Source organism: Pseudopipra pipra, chromosome 9 (assembly GCF_036250125.1).
Source record: "Pseudopipra pipra isolate bDixPip1 chromosome 9, bDixPip1.hap1, whole genome shotgun sequence".
NCBI lineage: Eukaryota > Metazoa > Chordata > Aves > Passeriformes > Pipridae > Pseudopipra > Pseudopipra pipra.
The window spans coordinates 7,465,646-7,486,784 of NC_087557.1; the positions used below are offsets into that span (position 1 = coordinate 7,465,646).

The 21,139-nt window shown below is 52.1% G+C and overlaps 2 protein-coding genes across 7 annotated transcripts in view; one reads left to right on the forward strand and one right to left on the reverse strand.

Moving 5' to 3' along the window:
• The first annotated feature begins 3,191 nt into the window (after positions 1–3,191).
• Positions 3,192–15,475, forward strand: LOC135418794 (regulator of G-protein signaling 5-like). Its single transcript, XM_064664426.1, has 5 exons — positions 3,192–3,332; positions 8,537–8,647; positions 10,743–10,804; positions 10,917–11,083; positions 11,588–15,475. The coding sequence occupies exons 1-5, from the start codon at positions 3,289–3,291 to the stop codon at positions 11,747–11,749; spliced, it is 546 nt and encodes a 181-aa protein (XP_064520496.1). The 5' UTR covers positions 3,192–3,288; the 3' UTR covers positions 11,750–15,475.
• A 748-nt stretch (positions 15,476–16,223) lies between these two features.
• The window catches only part of RGS4 (regulator of G protein signaling 4), a 32,496-nt gene continuing 27,580 nt past the window's right edge, over positions 16,224–21,139 (reverse strand). For 5 of the 6 annotated variants that reach the window (XM_064664423.1, XM_064664421.1, XM_064664422.1 and 2 more), the window contains 4 exons: positions 20,507–20,611; positions 19,509–19,570; positions 18,589–18,755; positions 16,224–18,077 (listed from right to left, as the gene is read on the reverse strand). In XM_064664423.1, coding sequence (XP_064520493.1) covers positions 17,826–18,077; positions 18,589–18,755; positions 19,509–19,570; positions 20,507–20,601 — 576 coding nt within the window. In that variant the 5' untranslated portion in view covers positions 20,602–20,611 and the 3' untranslated portion in view covers positions 16,224–17,825. The remainder of the gene's footprint in view (positions 18,078–18,588; positions 18,756–19,508; positions 19,571–20,506; positions 20,612–21,139) is intronic. The other variant, XM_064664425.1, reaches the window with a different exon arrangement.

Genomic DNA, 21,139 nt, shown 5'->3' on the forward strand with positions numbered 1-21,139 from the left:
AGGAAGAAAAGAGCCATCACAGGAAGACTTGAGGAATTACTTGCATTACCTTTTGCTGTGAAGGAGCTCACACTAGCATCATTCCGTAGGGGACACACATTTGCATGACTGTCCCAAAGCACACAGGGGGAAAAAAATAAAAATATTTTTAACCCCATTTTTAGAACACATGGTTAAAAGTCTGCCAGAAGGAGCACTCAGATGAATTGCCAAATACTCTCCTGGGTGAGAATTGCAGTGATCCCTGTACCAAAAAGTCAACATTGTTAAATATGATACTAGTTTTTAAAAAGTTCCAGTGGGAACCAGGAAACTGCAAAGCAGCTAGGCTGCTTTCTATAAAAGGCATGTTGTTAGAAAGGATAATAAAGTCTGGAAATAACAGGGCCCAGGATAAATGTGGTGTAGTGGGAGATTCCACATGGCTTTTGAGGGGGCAGTTGCAAGACACAACCCTAGAGCACTCTTGGAGGAAACCAGCCATTGTGTATATAAGACAATCTGGTCCTCAGAGTGCACTTGGATCTCCAAAAAGCTCTCCCAGAAGGGCTCTTAAAGAAATTAAGCTGTCGTGGGAAGAAAAGGAAGGTCTGTGTAGTTTCTTACTGGAAATATTTTCTTAGCACTCCAAAGCCTTGAAACACACGAAACAAACATTTATTGCTGGACAAAGGTCTGTGGAAAATGCAAGCTATTTCTGTGTAACCCTTGTTTCTGCTCAAGTGGCACACAGTTTCTTCTTCAGTGTTTCAGATAAGTCTCTGTTAGAATGCACAACTGCAATCCCAGCACACAGTATAACTTCCTTATTACTCTCTTGCATGGAATTTCCTCACACATTTTGGACCTCAGTTCCTCAGTTTGCTCTGTGCACTCATTAAACCCCCCCACCCTAGAGCTGTGGAAGAGATCACAGGGCATCAGTCACTGAACTACGGCAGAGCCACAGGAGCAGGCAATTTGCCCACCTAGGGCTGAAAGAGATAAAGGAGGTAAAAGTCTTTAGGGAACAGACAGTTCCTCCATGGTGTCTCACTGGGTGAAGCTCCAGGTTCCTCCAAGCAGCAAGAGGTCTGCAGAGATGGGGCCATGCCCCTGGCATGCCTGGCGTGTCTCTCTGCTTTCCAGGGGCTTGTAGCCCTGGCTGGAGCTGGGAAGAGAGCACAGAAGGGTGTTCAGTGTCTCCTGGACAGCATTTGCACAAACCTCCTGGTCCCACAGACCCAAGGGATTCCAATGCTGACTTTATTACTGCAGATTAATGAGAAGAAATAACTGCATTCCCAATGGCTCAGCAGAGAGCATGGGGCTACAGGGGTTTCCTGTGTGGTGCCATGGCCCTGCTGTCCTTCCCAGTCCCAAGAACTGCTGGCACCTCTCACCCAGCCCACAATGCCACCGGCTCCTCTCTGAGTCAGGGGGTGCCTGGACAGCTGGCAAAGCATCCTACAAACAGCATCATGCTTGAATGGAGATTTTCAAAGCAGCCTCATTGGTACTCAGTGACATCCTAGTGACATCCCTGCTAGCAAATGTATGGCCCTGACATGCTCTCTGACCCCAGGGTACTGGTACAGCCCAGCACAGGGGCAGAGCTTGCAAGGCTGCATTCCTTTGGAGAGCAGGGGCTGCACCCCAGCTGCTGGGACTTGGGATGACCAGGTGACCTCCAATTCACCTCCATGCTAATAAAAGACCCTCCTCCTGATTCCTCTGGGAAAAGCACAGAATGATAGCAGCCTGGGAAGGAGTAAAGGACCTCCATCCTCTGCAGCTGCCACAGTTTCCTTACCCCCTCTGCAAGACACAGGAGAGGCTGGTGAGCACCTCAATGCCAGCAGTGGGAAGGGGCAACCCACCCCAGCGAAACCCCACATCTGGCACCCCTGCCTGGGTACATCTGGGGGACTCTAGTCAGCCCAAGCCCAGGCAAACATCATTCGAGCATCTAATCCTCTGAAATTGTAGGCTGTCCTTTTTTTTCATTCAGTTTCCATTACAAACCAGTACAAAGCTTGCCCAAGCTCTCCAGGGAGGCGCAGTTTCCAACAGACATCCACCTTTCACTTACTGCGCTCACAAGCTGAAATGCAGACAGTGTCTTACTGCGTAGTCCCAGAACAGGTCCAAAATCCAGCTGGAAAACAGAACCAGGCACAGCTCTGACACAGCTCAAAGAACAGGCCTCAGCTTAAATGTAGCCCCAGGCTGGGGGGCAGGTGGGGCTGGTCAGGGCAGTGATGATCGTTAGTGACCCAGGGTGTGGACAGCCAGGTTGGGAGCAAGGTTCCTATTCCCAGCTCCGAGTGTTAAACAAGGCACTCATGCACATTTTCATAGTCACCCAGACAGCCAAGGTCAGGGCCAGGCACACAGCAGGTTTTCAGTGCTGGCTGTGGTCACCCTCTCCACTCCAAGTGCTGCTAAGCTGTGCTAGGAGTGACTCCATTGCAGCTGCTAGCTGTAGCTCATCCTCTCCCTGAGCAGCCGTGAGGGGGGCCAGATCTTTGGCTGTGGGACCCTATGGAGCCAGGCTGGTCCCTGTGTTTGCCATGAGCTGCCCCTCAGCAGGCAGCCTCACTTGTTGGTGTTGCACCTACACTGTGCCTAAGTGACTGGCTGAGGCTGGGAGAAAAATCACACTGCAGATGCTTTTGGACTCATCAGTGTCATTGTTAGATAAAACCAGAACATTTGCTATGATGAAAAGACTTGTTTTTTCAAGCTTACGTGAAAAGGAACTTGTTCTGGCACAAAATTCACTATTATCCACCAGCCAGTAGCCACTTTTGAAGCTGTGGATGCTTTGACATTAGCCACAGCCTTTAAATCAACAGCAAGACTTCTCATAAGAACTTTTTTTTTTTTCTGAAAGTACTGTTTTTCACTGGAAAAAAACCTCACTTGAATGGAGCATGTCTACCTGGCTCTTCTAAATACTGACCCGGAGCTTGATATGTTGTTAAAAGAAAGGCTGTGGGCTTCCTGAAGCCCCCCAGAGAGCAGCTTGGCCCTTCCAATTTGATTACCTGATCTCACCCCAGAAAGACCACATTTTTTTCCCCCCCGTGTGAGCTTTGAGAGAAGAAAACAAAATCCAGAAGCTACTGGGGCCGGGGCCAGCTGCAGCAGGCCGGCCGGCATTGGTTACGGGGCTGGCAGGGGTCCAGCTCCCGGCGCTATATAGGAACGAGAGGGGGGAGCTGGGCTGCAGACGGAGCCACTGCTGCTTGGTTTAGCCATCACTCACACTCTTCTCACGGCTCGAGGAAACTACAGCCTGCCAAGATGTGCAAAGGATTAGCAGCGCTGCCCCACACGTGCCTGGAGAGGTGAGAACGGCCAGGATGCCAGGGGGCTGCCTCCCCGCAGGGTTCTGCCGGGGCAGCTGGAGGCACAGGGGCTCTTCCTTAAGCCTGTCTCCGAGATGAACATCTCATATGGGGACTGGGATTATCCAGCTCTGAACTGGGAGGGAAGGGGAGGCTTTCTGGGGGCGGCTCAGTGGGTGCTGCAAGAGGCTGGGACCCTTAGTGGGGCGAGTGGTGATTCAGTTGCAAACTACCCACTCTGACTTGGGAACCTCTCTGCTGGGTGAGTTTGGGCTGCCCCAAACCCACCCCTCTACCCCTGCTGCTCTGAGCAGGAGTGCGTTGTTGTCAGATCTTAATATTTGCAAAACATGGAGGAGGGGAGGAGGAAAAAAGCAGAAAAGAGGTTTTGCCTTTCTGAGGCAAAACCAGCCCTGGCTCACAAGTGCTTTTAAATCCTCTTTAACTGCCTGTGTCTTGCTCTCACACGGATTAGCCAGACCTGGCCCCTCTCCACAAGGCTCAGTTCCATGCAGAGCACCAGCTCTGCCTGGCTTGTGGCACCCATCCTCATCTTCACGCCTACCCACCCGGGTGCTTTCCTCAAAACCTGCCCCTGATGGTGTTGGTGCTGCCTCCCAGGCTGCTCTCAACCCTCTTTGGAGCCATAGCAAGCTCCAGCCCCCAGCTATTTCCATGGTGATTGGAATCTGGGGTCTCCCTGCGACATCAGGGCACCCGACGCTTCACCTAAGGAGGAAGCTTGGGAAAAGACTATACATGTGAATCCCCCAATGAGAATTCCCTCATGGCTGCAAATGCCTCAGCACTGGTTTTTGGATGAGAATGAGGGGACATTCACTGTCCTGGGGGGAGCTCCAGAGAAGTCCCAGCTGAAGTTGTGGCACTGGGGTCTGATGCTGCTTGCCCAAAAGCAAGGCAAATTCCTATCACAGGTAACAAACAGGAGCATGGACCTGTGGCAGTTTCTTTGTTGGAAATGTGTCTTTGGGCCATCCTAGTGACTCCACTGCCTGCTCCCCTGCAGCCTCCTGCGCCACAGGCAGACAAGCAGCACTCTTCCAGATGCGGGTGATCCACGTGTTTCTGTTCTGCTATCCCCTTTGTTTTCACTCTTCTGATGCTTTCTAATACTAAATTTTCTCAATAAAGATTTTCTCCCCCTGTTGCTATGCTGATGCTTTCACCTGTTGTGCCCTCAAATCCTTGCTCCTGAAGGCAGCTTCACTTACACTTTCATACGCAGAGTCAGGACTGTGTTTGCCCCCTGCGCATCACTTTGCACTGCTCTGTGAGGCATTCTAACAGCTGTTCCACTGCCAGTCTCATGAGATCTTCCCACAGTTCCTCACAATTTGTCCCTGAGTGCCATACCTGGGAAGTGCAATATCTGCTCCTCGGCCACTGACCCCCTTCTCCCCACATGTGTGATGTTTAACAGCACGGTCCCAGCCTGTGTTCCCATAGCACCATCCCCACAGTTGTGTGCTACCTTTCCCACGCTGTCATCCATGAGATGGCCTTCCCCCCTGCGGCTGCCTGGGGTCTGGAAAGCCCACCCAAAGTCCCCTGAAGACCCAAGGGGCTGGTACCCCCTGACTCCTCACAAAACGTGGTTGCTGGCCTCTTCAGAGAAGGATGATAGGTTGGAAGGAATCTCTTCCTACCGCCAGAGCTGCCTTGACTTCTCTCCAATAGACCATATTTGTCCATGTGTCCACCACAGATCTGACACAGCTGCCACTGACGTGCCCATACAGCATCACAGTTGCAGCCTTATGGCTCCTTGAATCCCCTCTGGAGCCTTTTTCCCCTCAAGGGGCATTTCCTCTCACACCTTCCTGCCCTTGGGCACAGCAGCACCTTTAGCTTTCAGCTATAGCTTTAACTCCTTTGAGCTTCTATTTTTGTTTTGCTTTTAAAGCTGGAGTCTCTCCTGGGCCTCCGAGCAGCCTTCTTGCTCTTGATGTGTTTGACAGAGCCCATATTTTCTATTAATGCTTCTTGGAAGCTGTTTCTCAGACTTTTTCTTGGCATTCTCCCATCTGTTCTCACACTTAACCTTCCACCGTTTACGGTCCTCTTGCTCTTTCTCACTTGGCCATAGCTGGGTTTTTTTTGAAGGATGCCTTTTTGTTTATAACTGCCTTTTTTACCCTGCTGTTTAGCCTTTGCTGAAGCCTTGCTTGAAAGCTTGCAATCTGTCTGCTGGAGGACGCCAGGATGGTGTCTTTAAATAGCCCTTCCCTCCCTCAACCTGCAATCTCTCAGCCTGCTCCAGTCCTTTCACTTCCTTTTAGTAACCTTCCTCACCTCTGCTGCCTCCATGGATTTCATGAAGATCCCACAGCCAGGACTTGCTCCAGTGCAGGGGGGAGGTTTTTTTCTGCTGTCCTGACACCAGGACTTGCAGGGCTCCAGTGGGGTGGGCAGCCACTGGTGGTCCATTGACAGCACCATGGGATGGAACAGGATGGATCCATCCAAAGAGTCTCACTGGGAGCAGCAGGCAGTGGGGCTGCCATATAGGTCTAACACCACTGCACAGCACAGCCTGAGACAAAGAGACCCCAGGGCTGAGCTTAAATGGAGCCCCATTAAAGTGCAGGGTGTGGGGCTCAGCTGGAGCTGCTCAGGGCCATTAGGACCTGTCAGTGCCCTTTGAGCCTGACAGATGTTGCCCATAAGTCACTGTCAGAGGATGGGAATCAGAGAGAAAGACTTTGAACCAGCTCTGAGCATTATCCAGGGGAGTACTTGCTGCTGTGTGAAACTGCCATCAGTAGCATCCCAACCACCTTGTGCATGTCTTGGCTCATCTACACCAGAGCGGGGGGGGTCCCCGGGTCATGTTCAAACAGCAACAGACTACTGGTCCTGTCCTCCCAGCTCCTTAGGTCACCATGGGCTAGATTTGGCTGTTGGTGCCCCTGCTCCCAGCACAGCTCGTGTTATCTCCCTGCCTACACGGTACCTCCTGCATCCACCATCCTTGCTTCAGAGGTGGGCAACTTCCCCCTGCTCCTGCCAGATGAGCCTCTCATGATAGGGCACATGGTCCAGTTTCCTGGAAGGGACTGTCCCTGGTGCACAGCACCCAGCACTGGCAGTGGGTTGGCCATGGCAACATCCACAGCTTTACCCTCCCTAGTGTTGGGCTGTGGCAGGGAGAGGCACATGGTGGCAGCCAGCATTTCTGCTCAGCCCCTCTTTGAGAGATTCTCCCTGAACTCATGTGTCCCCTTCCCTGCAGGGACCTGTAGCCACCAGCACAGATGTTTGGGAAAGCAGATCCAAGGGAGAGGCTGTTCTGCCCCAACAGCTTTCCTGGGGCACCCTCTGCACCCACCCATTGCTTTGGTGCTAATGGGGCTGCAGCTCCTTGCCTGCTTCACCTGCTCCCCATCACTGCAGCCGTGCCATCCTCTTTGGTCAGGGCCATGCCATGGGTGTCCCAGCTGTGATGGCCAGGAGGGTGCCTGAGGCTTGCAGGAGAGACAGTCTCAGGCACTGGATGTCAGGAGCCAGCTCCAAGCATTTATCTGCATTTTATTTATTTATCAGAGGGAGCAGGACAAACGGTACACGGCAGCATCCCTGTCCCAGACACCTCAGTGTGGGAGCATGGCGACCTCATCACCTTTTGCCTGAGGTTCTGCTCTTTCCAAGATTCAAGTTTTCTCAGAAGCACTAGCAGTGGGAACTGCTAGTCCCTGTAGCTGCTGACATTTTCCATGAAAACAGTTGGGTTTCTGGGTGTGTGATGCCCTGTGCCGTACACCCACGGCGGGTGGTCTGTGCAGCCCCAAGCTGGGCTGCTCACTCTGGCTGGCCCTGCTTTGAGCTTTCATGCAAGGGTGGCTGTTTAGAGGCAGATTTCTTCACAGAAGCTGGGGGCAGCTGGCAGGGAGCAGAGCAGACGCCCCTGCTCCAGGTCTCAAAAAGTCACCCATGGGGACTGGCGAGTGGAAACCAAAACACAGAGGGAGTTTTACAGGGAGGGAAAAAAATTAAAGGAATTGCAATAAAACAGCAGACATAGCAAGGGAGCGATCATCCACAGAGGGCTTGTGAAAATAAACAGCAGAGAGGAAAATTGTAGGGAGCCCTGAAGCCAGGAACCTACAGCCTGGCTTTGCCAGTCATGCCAAAAGCTCAGCCCAGCCAGCCTGTGAGGAGCAGTGTGTCCCCTTGCTCTCCTTCACCTCCTCTACCAGCAAGATGACCTGGAAGCCACCAAATGTTGCTGTGTCAGGGAAAAGTCCTGCCCTGCAAAGATGGGGCTTGGGGTATCTGTTTTCACCCCTTTATTTCTTCACCCTTATACCTCAGTGTTCCCTGCAAAAGCTCAGCTTGCTTTTGCTACCATCGCTGAGCTGCAGCAGAGGGGAGCCTCGTCTGCAGTTTTAGATGCTCAGGACCTCATTGCAAATTGTATTGCACAAAAGGGAATGTTTCGGGAGACATCTGGGCCTGCTGTCAAGCCCCAGGACCCCTCTTGTTTCTGCTTCTTCCAAACAGAGGTCTAGGGCATGGCCTTGGGGCAACGGGGAACTGGCACGAAGCTTTTGGCAGTCAGAGTATTTCAGCTCCTGACAAAACTCTTCTTCCCCCTCTGCCCCAGGGAAGGCAGCACTCAGGAGGTGTCTATTTGCAGTGTCTATTTCCCATTGCAGATATAAAGCTTACTTATTACACTATATATATATATATGTATCTCTGAGGGTGTCCTGCTCTGAGTGCCACTGGCAGTGCAGGGCTGGCAGGCACAGGGTGGGACAGGGCTCGGTGGGGCAGGCACTGCCGTACAGCCCAGCACGGCACCCCCACAGCCTCCTCTCCGGAGACAGCTCCTTCACCTCCTCACCAGCACTTCTTCAGGCTCATCACTATAGAGACTGAGTGCTGCACACACGGCCCTAATTCACCATCAGAGCAGCCCGCCAGCTCTGCTGATACAATTATCCCAGCCACAGATGGGGATAGAGTGAAGAGATCAAGATCAAGAGCTGCCGCTAATGCGGAGCGCCCGGTTTGAACAGCACCAGCCAGGCGCAGCCTTTACAACATGAGGGTACATTTGTTCATCTGTAAGTAATTACAGAGCTTTGTACTTCACCAGGGGCTGTGCAGGGCAGGGATTGTGACTGTCCCCATTGCCCCGTTCCTCTGCCTGACCTACCTCTGCTCCTCCCCTCCTGCAGGGCCAAGGAGATTAAGACGAAGCTGGGCACACTGATCCAGAAGCACGACTCAGCCATTGACTTCATCATCCCCTACCCTGAGAAGCCAGAGAAGCCGCCCAAGGCCCAGAAGTGAGTACTGCGCTGGGGTGGGCTGTGCTGGCACCTGTGCCCAGCCAGTGGGGTGGTTATGAGCCCTTTTGGGGTGCAGAGGAGCTGAAGCCCTGCTGGGTGGGGGGGGGGGCACAGGAGGCTCTACATGGCAGGCAGCTTGTGGCATGCTCTTTGTGGCCTGACTGCTAAGTGCAGGCTCAGGAAGTTATGTCAGGGCAGCATGAGACCTGTCAGGCAATACAGCTCTATGGAAACTAAATTTCCCATGGAAACTCAATTTATTTTTTATGAGATTTCCTGTTATTGGATAAAGGTTTTTCCCAGAGGCATGTGGCACTTGGACTTCTCTGAGTCACCTGCCTCAGCCCAGAGGTGCCAGCCTTCACGGCCATCTGGCTTTGGGATGGCAGCGTGTCCCTGAGCTGGCTGTGTGACCGTATGGTGTGATGCCTGGCTCTGGGCAGCTCTGGGATGATGGCACCTCCTCACCTTATTGCCTTTGTCCTGAGCCACTGCTCTCTGGCACTGAGCTGGTGTATAATATTGGCTCTCCTTTATCAGCATTACTTAAAGCACATGAAACATTAGTTGTTTTGCCTGCTAATCCAGGCTGTGGTGGGTGATATACAGGGGGAGGCTTTCTGGCAGGGTGCCTGCTCACCACAGTGCTGCCTGGCAAGAGCTGCCCAGATCAAGCAGGGCAGACAGAGCTGCCATGCCCCAGATGCCTCTGTGACCGAGACACATTTGTCCCCATTAGCTGTCCCCTCAGAAAGCCAGAGAACATCCTCTCTCCCCACTGCCTGGAGGAGTTGTTTTCTCTGCACTGCAATGTTGTGCAGCCTCGTCATCACTCACCTGTCAGAATCTCGCTTGCTGTTAATATCATCCCTAGGACATTCAGATAATGGAAATGTGAATTTGGTAGTTTCCAGGAAATCTGGATTGTGTTGGGTTACTGCAGCGATGCTTCACCTCATGGGGGTGGGAAGTCACCTGGCAGGAACAGGGAGAGTTTTTGATCCTTGATGGAAGTGCAAATGCAATTTGAGGTCCAGGAAGTGGACAATCAGAACCCCCTGTCGTGGTCCTTACTGCTGCAGTCTGATGACAAGTGAGGCCAAGTACCCACCCTGAGCAAGCTTTGCTTTCCTGCTGTTCCCCTGTCTGCGCTGGAGCCACATGGGCAGCACGGCTGGGCAGCAGCACCTGCACTTCCCCCAGACCCACCACTGAAGCATCAGGCTGTCCTGCCCACGCTCTGTGGGATGCTCCGCTCACCCAGGGGGTTTCAGCCCCAACACGTGGCTCCTGTGGCAGCAAAACAAGTTGCACAGGGGCTTCTCTCGCCTTCCAGCCAACACCAGGCATTGCCCTGGTGGGTCACAGGGCAGGAACTGTGAGCCCAAGGCAGCTTGGCCAAACTCCTTGGAGCCTAACTAAAACAACAGGAAAAAGCCACAGTCAACCACCACCACCCCCCCCAACTCTTTAGTCACATTGAAAAATATAGCAAAAAAAAAAAAAAAGAGGAAAAACCTCACAGCTGGAAAACACTGGAGGTTTCCACTGGGAAGGGTGCCGAGGCCATTGTCCTGCCTTGCCTTAGGGCGTGGGAACGGGGCAGGCAGGCTGTGGGAGTGGAGGGCGCTGACCCCAGCCCCAGCAGCACAGGGCCGAATGACCAAGCCCCTGCCAGCAGGGAGCATCCTTCCCCATCCCAGCAGGAAAACACAGAGATGCATCCCAGCTGCCTGCAGAGCTCCTGCTCTACCATCCCATGCACAGGCAGTGAGGTAAGGAGGAGACATGTGGCTGCAGAGGGGACCCATTTTGCAGGTCAGCCACATCTCTGGTCAAAAATGGGGGATTTTGCCTGCCCAGCCCCATCCTCACCTTCCCTGGCACTCAGCTCTCCCCAGGAGGAGGGCACTCGTGCTGCAATGCAGCAGCATCACCATTTCATCCCCAGACCATCACCTTCACTCTGCAAGTCCCTGCAGATTGTTACTCCAGTTCTCCACATGTTTAAAGGAATTATTTAAAAACCTGGGGCCCAGACTGGGGCTGTGGGGTAAGCATAGACCACCTGGGCTTTCTTTACTCTCTTCAGGCCATCACCAGAGGAGGCTCTGCAGTGGCGTGATTCCTTGGAAAAGCTCCTGCAAAACCCCTGTAAGTTCACATCCCCCTGTGGTCAGTCACCTCCCCTCTCTCCACATCCCCTGCTGTTGCTTGGCCCCCCCTGGCACTGCCAGTGCTCAGCAAGGGCTCGGCCCTCCCACAGATGGGCTCTCCAGCTTCCTCACCTTCCTGCGCTCCGAGTTCAGCGAGGAGAATGCCGAGTTTTGGGTGGCCTGTGAGGACTACAAGAAAACCAAGTCCCCTGTGAAGATGGCAGAGAAGGCCAGGAAGATCTATGAGGAGTTCATCCAGACCGAGGCACCCAAAGAGGTCAGTGGCCATGGGGCAGGAGATGGAACTGGGAGGGGTGAGGCTGCTGCACTGTTGGCCCCCTTCCCATAGGAGAGTGATGGCTGCAGGGCACCTTATGCCATGGCTGAGGGGCTCAGAGGGCTGTATTTTTGGCAAGGGGCAGGCCCATCCCCATGTGCTGCATTCCCACCCTTCACAGCCCTGGTGCCCCTGTTTTCATGCTCAGCCTCTGCTGGGCTGTCTCCTGCCATGGGCACCTTCAACACACGCCTGTCCCCCTTTTCCCCACAGAGGGCTGACATTAATTGTAAGGGATGGCAATGTACAGTAATCCTCCTCCACAAGTTAGCTTTGCTGCAGGACAGACCTCATCCTTACAGCTTTGCCACTAGTAATTCCTCCAGAGAAAAGAACTTGCTTCAGTCTCTCCCCACACCCTTTGGGGCAGAGCAGGTGAGGGGAGATGCCATCACATACCCCTCTAAAGGCAAGGTCCCCATCCCTCTTACACTCCCATCACAGGTGAACATCGACCACTTCACCAAGGCTGTGACCATGAAGAACCTGGTGGAGCCGTCACCAACCAGCTTTGACATGGCCCAGAAGAGGATCTTTGCCCTGATGGAGAAAGACTCCCTGCCGAGATTTGTGCGGTCAGAGTTTTATCAGGAGTTAATCAAGTAGCAATGTGGCAGGGCTGTGCAAGGCATCCCCACTGCTTCTATCTAAACACCCGCCCCTTCTCCTGCAGCTGCTTTGCTTTCTTCATACCACCCTAGAAGAGCACCCAGGGATGTTGCTAAACATCTCTCCCCGTGCTTTGGATTGTCAGATGTCCTGGTGTTTCCTCTCTTCCCATCTCTTTCCTCTCCCACAAAAGACCAATCGCAGAAATTCCCTGGAGTTGGGACCCAGAAGGGTGGCAGAGCAGCCCCAGGTCCACAGTGACCGGGAGCCACTTGGGCAGCTGGCACATCTCTGGCGCTGCAGAGCTTGGCATTAGCTGGAGGCTCTGGGGTGCCAACGCTGCCTTCTTAGGACTCCTTAGGACATGACAATTTTTCTCACAGTTTTGCCCCTATCACTTATTTGGCCCAGGCTCGCTCCCTCCTCCCAACTTCCCAGGGTGCTGCTGAGACTGCGCAGGTACCCTACAGGTTCTTCCCTCCCTGGCCAAGGTGCAGGGTGAGATGTGTCCACTGCCTGATTGGCATCATCTTGTCTTCAGAAAGCAGCCAACCAGCAGGCACAGTGACAGCCGTGCAGGGATGGAGGCAAAGCAGGGACAGTGTGACAGCCATACAGCAGGGATGGCAGGAATGGCAGTGATGGCTGTATGGCAGAACCAGGAGCCCCAGAGTGTACCTGGCAAGCACGAGGGGTGAGCAGAGCGAGCCTGCAGCACCGCTTCCCCAACAGCTCTGCTCGGAGTCAGTGCTGAGACAGCCTGTTTGCTCCACACTAAAGACAGTAAAGAGGGTAAAACAAGACCTGTTTGTCCAAAACACCAGGACTGTTTAGCAACCCAGAACTCTCGCTCTCTCCAACCTTTGCACCATGTCCTGAGCCCTCAGACCACAGCCCGCGCCATGTCCCAGTGCCAGTGCACAGCCCTCGCAGGGCTGGTGTCTGTGGCGTGCTGGGATGGCAGCTCTGGGGGTTGCTGCAGGGGTTTCTTGCTCCAGTTGCTTCTGTCTGCAGTAGGCATGCCAAAGTGATACTTCTGCACAAACCCAACCGAGGGGCATCGATCAGAGGAGGGAGGAAAGTCATGTTGGGGAGAAAAAAAGCTGCAATTGCAGCTGTTCAGATCCAATTTGAAAAATCCAAACCAAACCCAAAAACCCAAACCCAAATTAAAAACCGTCATTGGAAACATGAAAAATAAACCCCTAGATTCTTGAACAGATGCAAACTGCTGAGTTTGTGTAGCCTGCATCTCTCTCTCCTGTCTCCTCCCATCTGCCAAGGATGTGTGATTCCATAGGCTGTTTCTAAAAAGACCAGCTCTTTTCTGATTCAAAGCCAGCCCACTGCTAACAGAATAAATCACACCTGAGGATGGGGCAAGGGCATACATGAAAAGCAGCTGGGATCTTATTCCAGCCTCGAGGCAAATGCAATGAACCACTGCTCCATAGGGCCTCTGTTTCATCCCCGTGATGGTTTCCTGGTGCAGCATCCACAGGTCATGGCTTGCAAGGAGCTGCTTCAGCCAGCAACCTGACAGATGCCAGCAAAATAACCCATGTCCGTGCTGCCTCCAGGCATCCCAGACCAGCCCCCTTCCCTGGGCTGCTCAGCCTCGCTGCAAGTCATGGGACTCCATGCAAAATGCAGTAACATAAACAACGGATTTGCCAGCCTCTTCAAGACTCTCAAAATCTGATCAAAACCCCACCAGCCCCAAATATTTACATGTTGTCACTATGGTGATGAAGAAAAATACATCCCGAGCTGCAGGAAGTGGGCTATGTTTTCCAGGCAGGAGTGGGGAGGCAGGGAAAGGATGGAGGCAGTCACAAATGTGACTTTTTTTTTAAACACTGGAGCAAAAGGTCTGGGAAAGTTGGTGCTGGAGCAGCAGGGGTGAATGCAGGGGGTGGCTTGGGTGCCCCCAAAGAGCCCAAGGGAGCCCATGAGCAGCAGGAGGGTCCCACCGAAAGGGCGCAGGATCCCCCAGCAGTGCCCACTGCTCAGAGCTGGGGAGGCAGGAGCAGGGCTGGGCATGGGATGGGGAGCTTAGCCAGCTCCTCTGCTGCTGCATGGTGCTCCCACCACCTCTGCCTGCCCGTGCTCCCTGCACTCTCCCAGCGTCTCCATGAACTGGTGTCAATACAAGCGGGTTCAGCACGTTCAAGCTCCTTATTTACAGTGTGACTCAGAAATGCAAAACCGAACAGGCTTCCCTGCAGAAAGACCTAGATCTTTCATTTCTACTTAATCCTTTGGCAGCTATTTCCAGATTCCCTCACATGTTTCAGAGTTAAATGCCACCACCAACGCCATAAGGTCGGGATGCTGCTGGAGGCTATCTTGCTATGCACTATCAGAACCTGAGACGTCAGTAGCTACAACAGCTCCAGTAGCGTGGGGTAGGGAGAAGGTGTTTAGGTTTGCATGTGCTGAAAAGAAAGGTGGAGGCTGGATTCAGGAGAGATAAAACTGGAAATCCCTCCCCAGCTCAATTTCTGCTAAAATGCTGGAAGTCTACTTTGAGGGCTGCCAGTGATCTACTGGGCAGCCATAAAATGTGGCCCCTGAAGCATCTTGGAGCTCTTGGGAAGTTGTGTTTGTGTAGAAGGGTCATTTGGCCAACTATATGAGTAGGCTCTCCCAGAAAGGTGGCAATGCCTGTACCCAGCCCATGGCCCAGCTTTCCACAGGCCCAGAGGTATTTACTGTCGGGCTGACACCAACCATCATATTTCTGGTAGGAAATACTTCATGTATTTTATCACTCTTGCTCTCTTGAAATACAGCATATATGACACTATACACACAACATGTACATCTGTATTCCTATAGTCTTATATAAGTATAAACACACACACATATACATACATACTCGTAACATGGGCATCTGGATCCCCTGTGAGTCAGAGAGCCAAAAAGCAGAGTTTCTGGATATTGTGGTTGGGGTCCATCACAGAAATGCATGGGTTTAGCATGGTCCCAGACCCTCTCAAAGGAAACCTTGGTCATCTGCCCAAGTGAACATGATGGTACATCTTCCAAAACATCTTCTGGGATCGCCCTGTGCCCGCAGCCCTGGTCCATCCTGGCGCCTGAGCTGGTGCAGGAGGCACGTCTCGTGCTCTCCGAGGTACCCCAACCTCTGCTGTGGGGCACAGCCAGAGTCCCTGGGCACCAGGCACTGCCTCCACACCTCCCTGGCGCCCACTCTGTGCCACAGGGACATGTGGAAAAGGGCTCTCTGCAGCTGCATCCCTCAGATTAACGCCAAGGATGGCTTGATGTGTGTTTTATGGTGACTTCAGTGACGAGGAGCCTTGCACCTCACCAGCCATGATGTGAACCATGGAGAGACCAGCTATTGCCCCATGTGCTGAGGCAGGGCTCTGCCTCAGCTGCCCGGTCCCAGTCTTGGGGACTGCCAAAGCCTCTGACACAGTGGCAGCCACAGGGCTGAGGGTGTCCCGGGGCTCATCCAGGCTCCGCCCAGCCCTTGGTCACTCCCTGGAGGGTGCTGTGGCCAAGGTTAGGAGCGAAGAACAGCTCCTCACACCTGCAAGGAGGTTTTTGGTCTGAAATTTTCTGTGTGATTTCCACTAGAGATCTTCATGTGGGGAAGATGTGAGGTGCTGGTGTGCAGAGGAACTGGTTGTGTTAACCCATATTCTTGTACCACTCAGTAATCCACACATAAACATGTATTTCTGCTACTAACTCAATGGACTGTTCATTTTGTCTATTTGCACTGAAGGTGTAGTGTTTCCTTACCCTGTACAGGGCGCTCCCAAAACTTGTGCTCAAAAGGTCCTGGCAAGACCAAAGGCCTCTGAGAGCTTCTGCTGCAGTGATGTAGCGACTGAAAGTAAGCTGAAAAGGGAATAAAAGTATCGCCCCAGGAGGCTGATCCAGCAGAAACTCCCCAGGGCCAGGGCAGCACAGGCACTCCCAGCCCCACTGTGTGGGTGCTGCCTTGGGCTTTGGCTTGCAGGGTCAGCTCACACACCAGTAGCAGCTGCTGTGGTGACACAGGGGTGTGGTGACAGCAAAGGCCAGCCCTGCTCCCCCCACTGTGTTTTGGCCCAGGAACAGGTTCAGCTCTGAACTAAAACCTGTTACCCTCTGGAGCTCTGGTGGGAAAGTGTCTGCAGCAAGGAGGTACTCCTTGATGTTCCCCCCTCCAAAGCTGTTAAGGGGTGCCTCACACTCACCCCAGACCCTTGGCAAGGATGGGTGGTCCCTTGTGTTGAGCTGATGGTCAGGAACAGCACAGATCCCTAAAAGCCTGACATCCCCCAGGCTCATGGTGCTGAGGGTGCCTGGAGGACATAATGGGTATTTCATCAGCTGTGACTTAACCTATGAGTGAAGCCACTTTTAAAATGACTCTTTAGAGCAACCTTGGCCAATGAATTGGATCTTCATGCGTCTTCTTTGGTTCACACAATGGCATTTTAGAAGGGACTAACGCAAACATTTTTATTTAGAATGTATTCATCATTATTTAAATATCAATACAGTTTTTGCAATAGTTATCAAGAGTTCCCAGTACCAGGGGAAAATAAAACATAGCCACATGCTTGGCTACGTTCAGCACTTTAGCAAGCCTCTCCATCTTTTAGCTGAACATGCAGGGCAATACGTGTTAGTACATTGAATAAATACAAAATAAAGCAAATGTTAAAAAAGGCGTTTGTCTATGGGCCTGGAGAACCACATCCTCCTCCTGCCATGCCAAAAACCTTGGTGTGAGAACTGTTGTCTGGACTGGGATGCAGAGTGTGGAATACACAGTTGCCAGAGCAGCGATACCTAATTAAGGAGAGACCAAGGGCTGGGGGAGAGTGAGATACCTGGTGCTGCAGCCCAAGGCAGCAAGTTCTGCAGCTGCTTCTTGTGCTTCCAACTGCAGGTCAGTGCCAGTCCCAAAGCCCACAGCGAAGGCCGTGTCTAACCACAGCAATTAAAAAGTAAGATGCCTTCTGGCAAAGCCCAGCAGCAGTACTGAGATAGACACATTCCTCCTATCATCTTCAGGAAAAGTGAGCCATGCTACTACTGAAATGCAAACTCACGTAAATATCACTATAAAACCCCTCAACGTTTTCAAGTACTCCCAAGCAGGGCCTTTCCTCCCCAGCTGTTGTGGTCCTATTCCATCACAAACTGCTCCATACAAGCCAGGACAGGTAAACCTGAATCCAAATGGCACTCCCAGAGTCAGGAATATACATCTGTCAGTGTGGGAGAGAAGGAACATATTTCTCTTCTGCTCAGCTAAATTATTTAACCTGGGAGCATGAAGGTCACAATTAATAATATATGAAATAATGAACCTCCACCAAAATAACAGCTCTGTAGCTCCAGGAAAGATCCTTGCCCAGCATAAACCTGAAGCTACAGAGGGAGCAGCAGCCAGAGGGAAGAGCTTCCCTGTGATGGTGGCTGTGATGGTTGAGGGAGGCTGTTTGAGAAGTTTTGGTCTCCCTTTGAGAACAAGCAGGAGCTCTTCCTATGCCTGATTACTGCAATGCAGCACAGCCTGAGCTCTGAGCAAACACTTCTGACAGCCTAGACACATTTGGGAGTTATATGAACAGCTAAGGACCAGAGCGAGTCCTTTTCACCTAAGCTTTTGTGGATTAGAAAGGGGAGATCACAATCCTCGACGCTTCCCTGGGCTTCCTCTCTGCCCTGCTCCTTGCTGGGTGTCATGGGGTGACACCGCAAGCCTGGTCCCTCGGCGGGCAGTGCCGGGGCTGGGCAGGAGCTCCCAGCACCCGCCTGGGCTCGCAGGGCTCGCCAGACCCACAGCGGGCACGCCGTGAGTGCACCCAGCCTTCCTGTCAGACACAGACCCCAGCACTCCACACCGACCGAGTCAGAGGAGGGTTTGCGACACAAACTGAGCCTGGATTGGGTTACAAATGCTGGCTGTTGCATGACATGGGATACAACTGGGACATTAGACAGCTATTGGAGACAGCTCTGTTGCTTCATGCCAATGAATGCTTTTGCTGCCGTATATTCTTGCGAGAGCCCAGCCCGCACCTGCCTTGCTGCAGGTTCAGGCACACTGGGAGATGATGTTAGAGTTGCAGTCTAAGGAGTGAGTATGGTTTCTCTTGCAGTTTTCGGGCCCACAGCCAGCCCCAGGTGGGCTGACCAAGTCCAGGTAGTAAGGGGACTTGAGGAAACGGCGGTAAGAATCCTTTTCCATGAGGGTGAATATTTTTCTCTGAGCCTCATCAAAGCAGGACAGTGTAGGCTCCAGCATATTGTGGCTTGTCTTCTCCCGTGTGCATGAATCCAAGTTCACCTGTGGGCCAAAGGGACAGTGTAAGTAGAACCCGTCCCAGAAGTGGCTGGCACAGGAAAGGGAAAATCCAAGTTTCTCTCCACCAAGTGTGGTTGGTGAGCTGTTGTCTGAAACAGCTGTTTGACACCCTTTGACACCCTTTGCCTCGGCAGAATCTGTGCAGCTGGATACCAATGCATCCCTGCTGCCAGGAGAACTGTTGGGGAGACTGACACACATCCCTCTGGGATGCAGCCATGGGAGCAGCTGGAACACTGAGAATCATAGTCCTCTTGGGCTTCTCACATTTGAGTGTGCACATGGAATGGCCATGTGGTTGTAACTAAACACACTTTCTCTCTATCCAAGTTTAACATAAAAGTAATAAAAATGACACCATTTCCTTGCTAACAAGCAGAGAAGCAGAACCCTTCCTCTCTTGTGAAACTGTCAATCTCTACATCCCAGTACTGCTGGCCTGGTTCAGAATTGAGGGTGATACCTTTGCCCAAGAAATGTTCTGCGCACGTACCTCTTTTGTGGCCTGCACTGAGATGAACTCATCATAGATCTTTCTGGCCTTGGGGCTGAGCTTGGCTGGTGACTTGGTTTTCTTGTAGTCCTCACAACTGACCCAGAACTCGATGTTTTCCTCGCTGTACTCAGATTTGAGAAACGCACGGAAAGCAGCCAGTCCTCCTATGGGTTGTTTAGAGGAAAACCAGTTCAGGTAAGAGTGTTGGTTCCTGGACAGCCATACCCACAAACCCCAGAAAACAGTGATTCTGGGTTCTCCTTGCCAGAGCTGAATGAGGAGCTCCCCTGGGTCTAGCAGCAGGGACAGCTCCTGCCTCCATGGCAGTGACTCGTGCGTGATGTGGGAGGCTGGAATTCAGAGTCCCCTGGGGATGTCATTTGTGGGGCCTCAGCTGCCTGCTCCCCCACTGTGAACTTCAGTGTCTCAGCCAGGAGAAGACAAGCAATTCTTGTGTTCCCATGAGGCCCCGAGGAGACAGACAACACACTCCACAAGGTCTCAGGCCATGGGAACCATGAGAAGGAAACCTCAAGGACATCAGTGAAGCCTGGAACTGCTGGGAAGACAAAGTCTCCCAGGGGCTCAGCTGCAAACAATGTCTCCACTTTTTCATTCTTGTTTAGCCCATCACAAACTGTGTGCCCCAGGGTTGCCCTCCCCTTACACACAGACTATGCCAGTTGCCTTCAAAAATGGGACAGATCAGCAGTAGGTCAAAGCCACACACGATTCGTTGGGATTGACCCTTGCCTTGGATCTGAGCAAGAAGACCCTTCATCACCCCTTCCAGAGGTTTGTGTGGCCAAAGGAGATCTTGTGTGCTCCTAAGAGGCATAAGGTAACATCCCATGTCCCCTCCCACGACTGCTCACAGCACACACACTGCAGGCAGCATAAGGGCCCTCTTTACTTACTCTCATGATGGATCAAGTTTTCCAAAGAGTCTGCCCATTTTCTGACTTCCTCTTGGCTAAGCCTAAAAGGAGACAAAGGGAGAAACACGGGGAAGAGTTAAGGGGAGTACTGAAGGGACAAATTTGGTTTTTTGCTCAGTACCATTAGAAAATATTTTTCCCTGATTGTTGTAAGAGCATACACTAGAGACCAAGAATGAAATGCCTGCCTGCTTTACAGATACCCCTGGGGATCCCAGATCTAATCTACGGAAATTTTGGGTTGCAATTCCTATCACCAGCCATGGGCTGGAATTTTCCTGGAAAAATTGTTATGGAATTCATGTTTATTTTGTGAGAGGCTGCATCTCTTGCTGGAGCACAGACCTGGAATCACTCTTACAGGTTGTATCAGTGAACTCCAAAGAGCTGATTTCTCTAATATGTCAGGTGAACAGTAGTTATGTGGAAGAGAGAGGAATGTGGGAACTAGAAACATATGGGGAATGTGTGAACACATCCTGCATTCCTTCCACCTGCCATACTAAAACATCTATGGCTCATCTATTCCAGGAGCCTTTGGAGTCCTCTTTGGAGAGAACACCATCACCTTGCACCAGTGATACCCTGGCAGGCTGCTCACTCTGTTTTGTGTGTCAGCACCTCTCTGCAGTTGTGTGGACCATTGCACAAATCCAGCTCCAAGAGACAATGATGCTGATTCTGCAGTGTGTCCAGTCACATTGGGTCTGGGATGGCGTTGTTCCCCTGCCCAGGAGACGGCACACGCCTTCCCACATGCACACAGATATTGAATCATAGAAGTGTTGGCAGAAAGGGATCTCTAGTTCAACCTTCTTCATGAAAAGGGACTGTCAACACTTGAGGACTCTTGCCACACTAGATTCAAACACAGGCATTCAGGAGGAACTAGGAAGCAGCAGCAGAAACACTAATGGAGTCCAGCTTGATGAGGCAGTGAACAACATGCTTAGCTACATGACACCACCTGCTCTTACCTCTGGCTTGAAGATATCTTCTCCTTCTTGCCCTGGGAAGAGCTGTAGTCACAGGAGTCTGACTTCTGCAGCAAGAAACCCAGACGGTGCTTCATGTCTTTGGCACTGGAAGAAACAAATCAAGGAGATGAAGGTAATGCATTACACTCCCTCTGCAGTCTCCTCACTGAACAAGCTCCCTCAGCATTACTCAGTGACACCAATGCAGGTCATTGCTGGTGACTCCACTGCTGACTTTACACTCCTCGCATAATGCACATTTTTGTTTCTAGACAAATACAACAATGTCAAAGTAGTAATTTTTCATATTCAACAGCAGCATTTTCTTGCTGAGAAGGTCATCAGCCTGGAGGCAGGGCTGCCAAAGGGGGAGAAGCTGTTGTTTTCCTACTGTTTCCAGTTAAAATATTGTGATAGAAAGGCATCCCCACACTGTGTGTGTCACTTCTCCTTGAACTGATTTGCCCAACTATCAGTGACTGCTTCTTACAGCCTTACTAATCCCTTCCTGCTGCCCTTGCCATCTCCCCACCTCATCACCCAGCTACAGGAACAGCAGGGCCATGCCAGGCCACCCCACCAAGAGGCTGCCCATGACAGAGAGGGAAGGCAGGAAGCCAAGGGCTTGGAGAA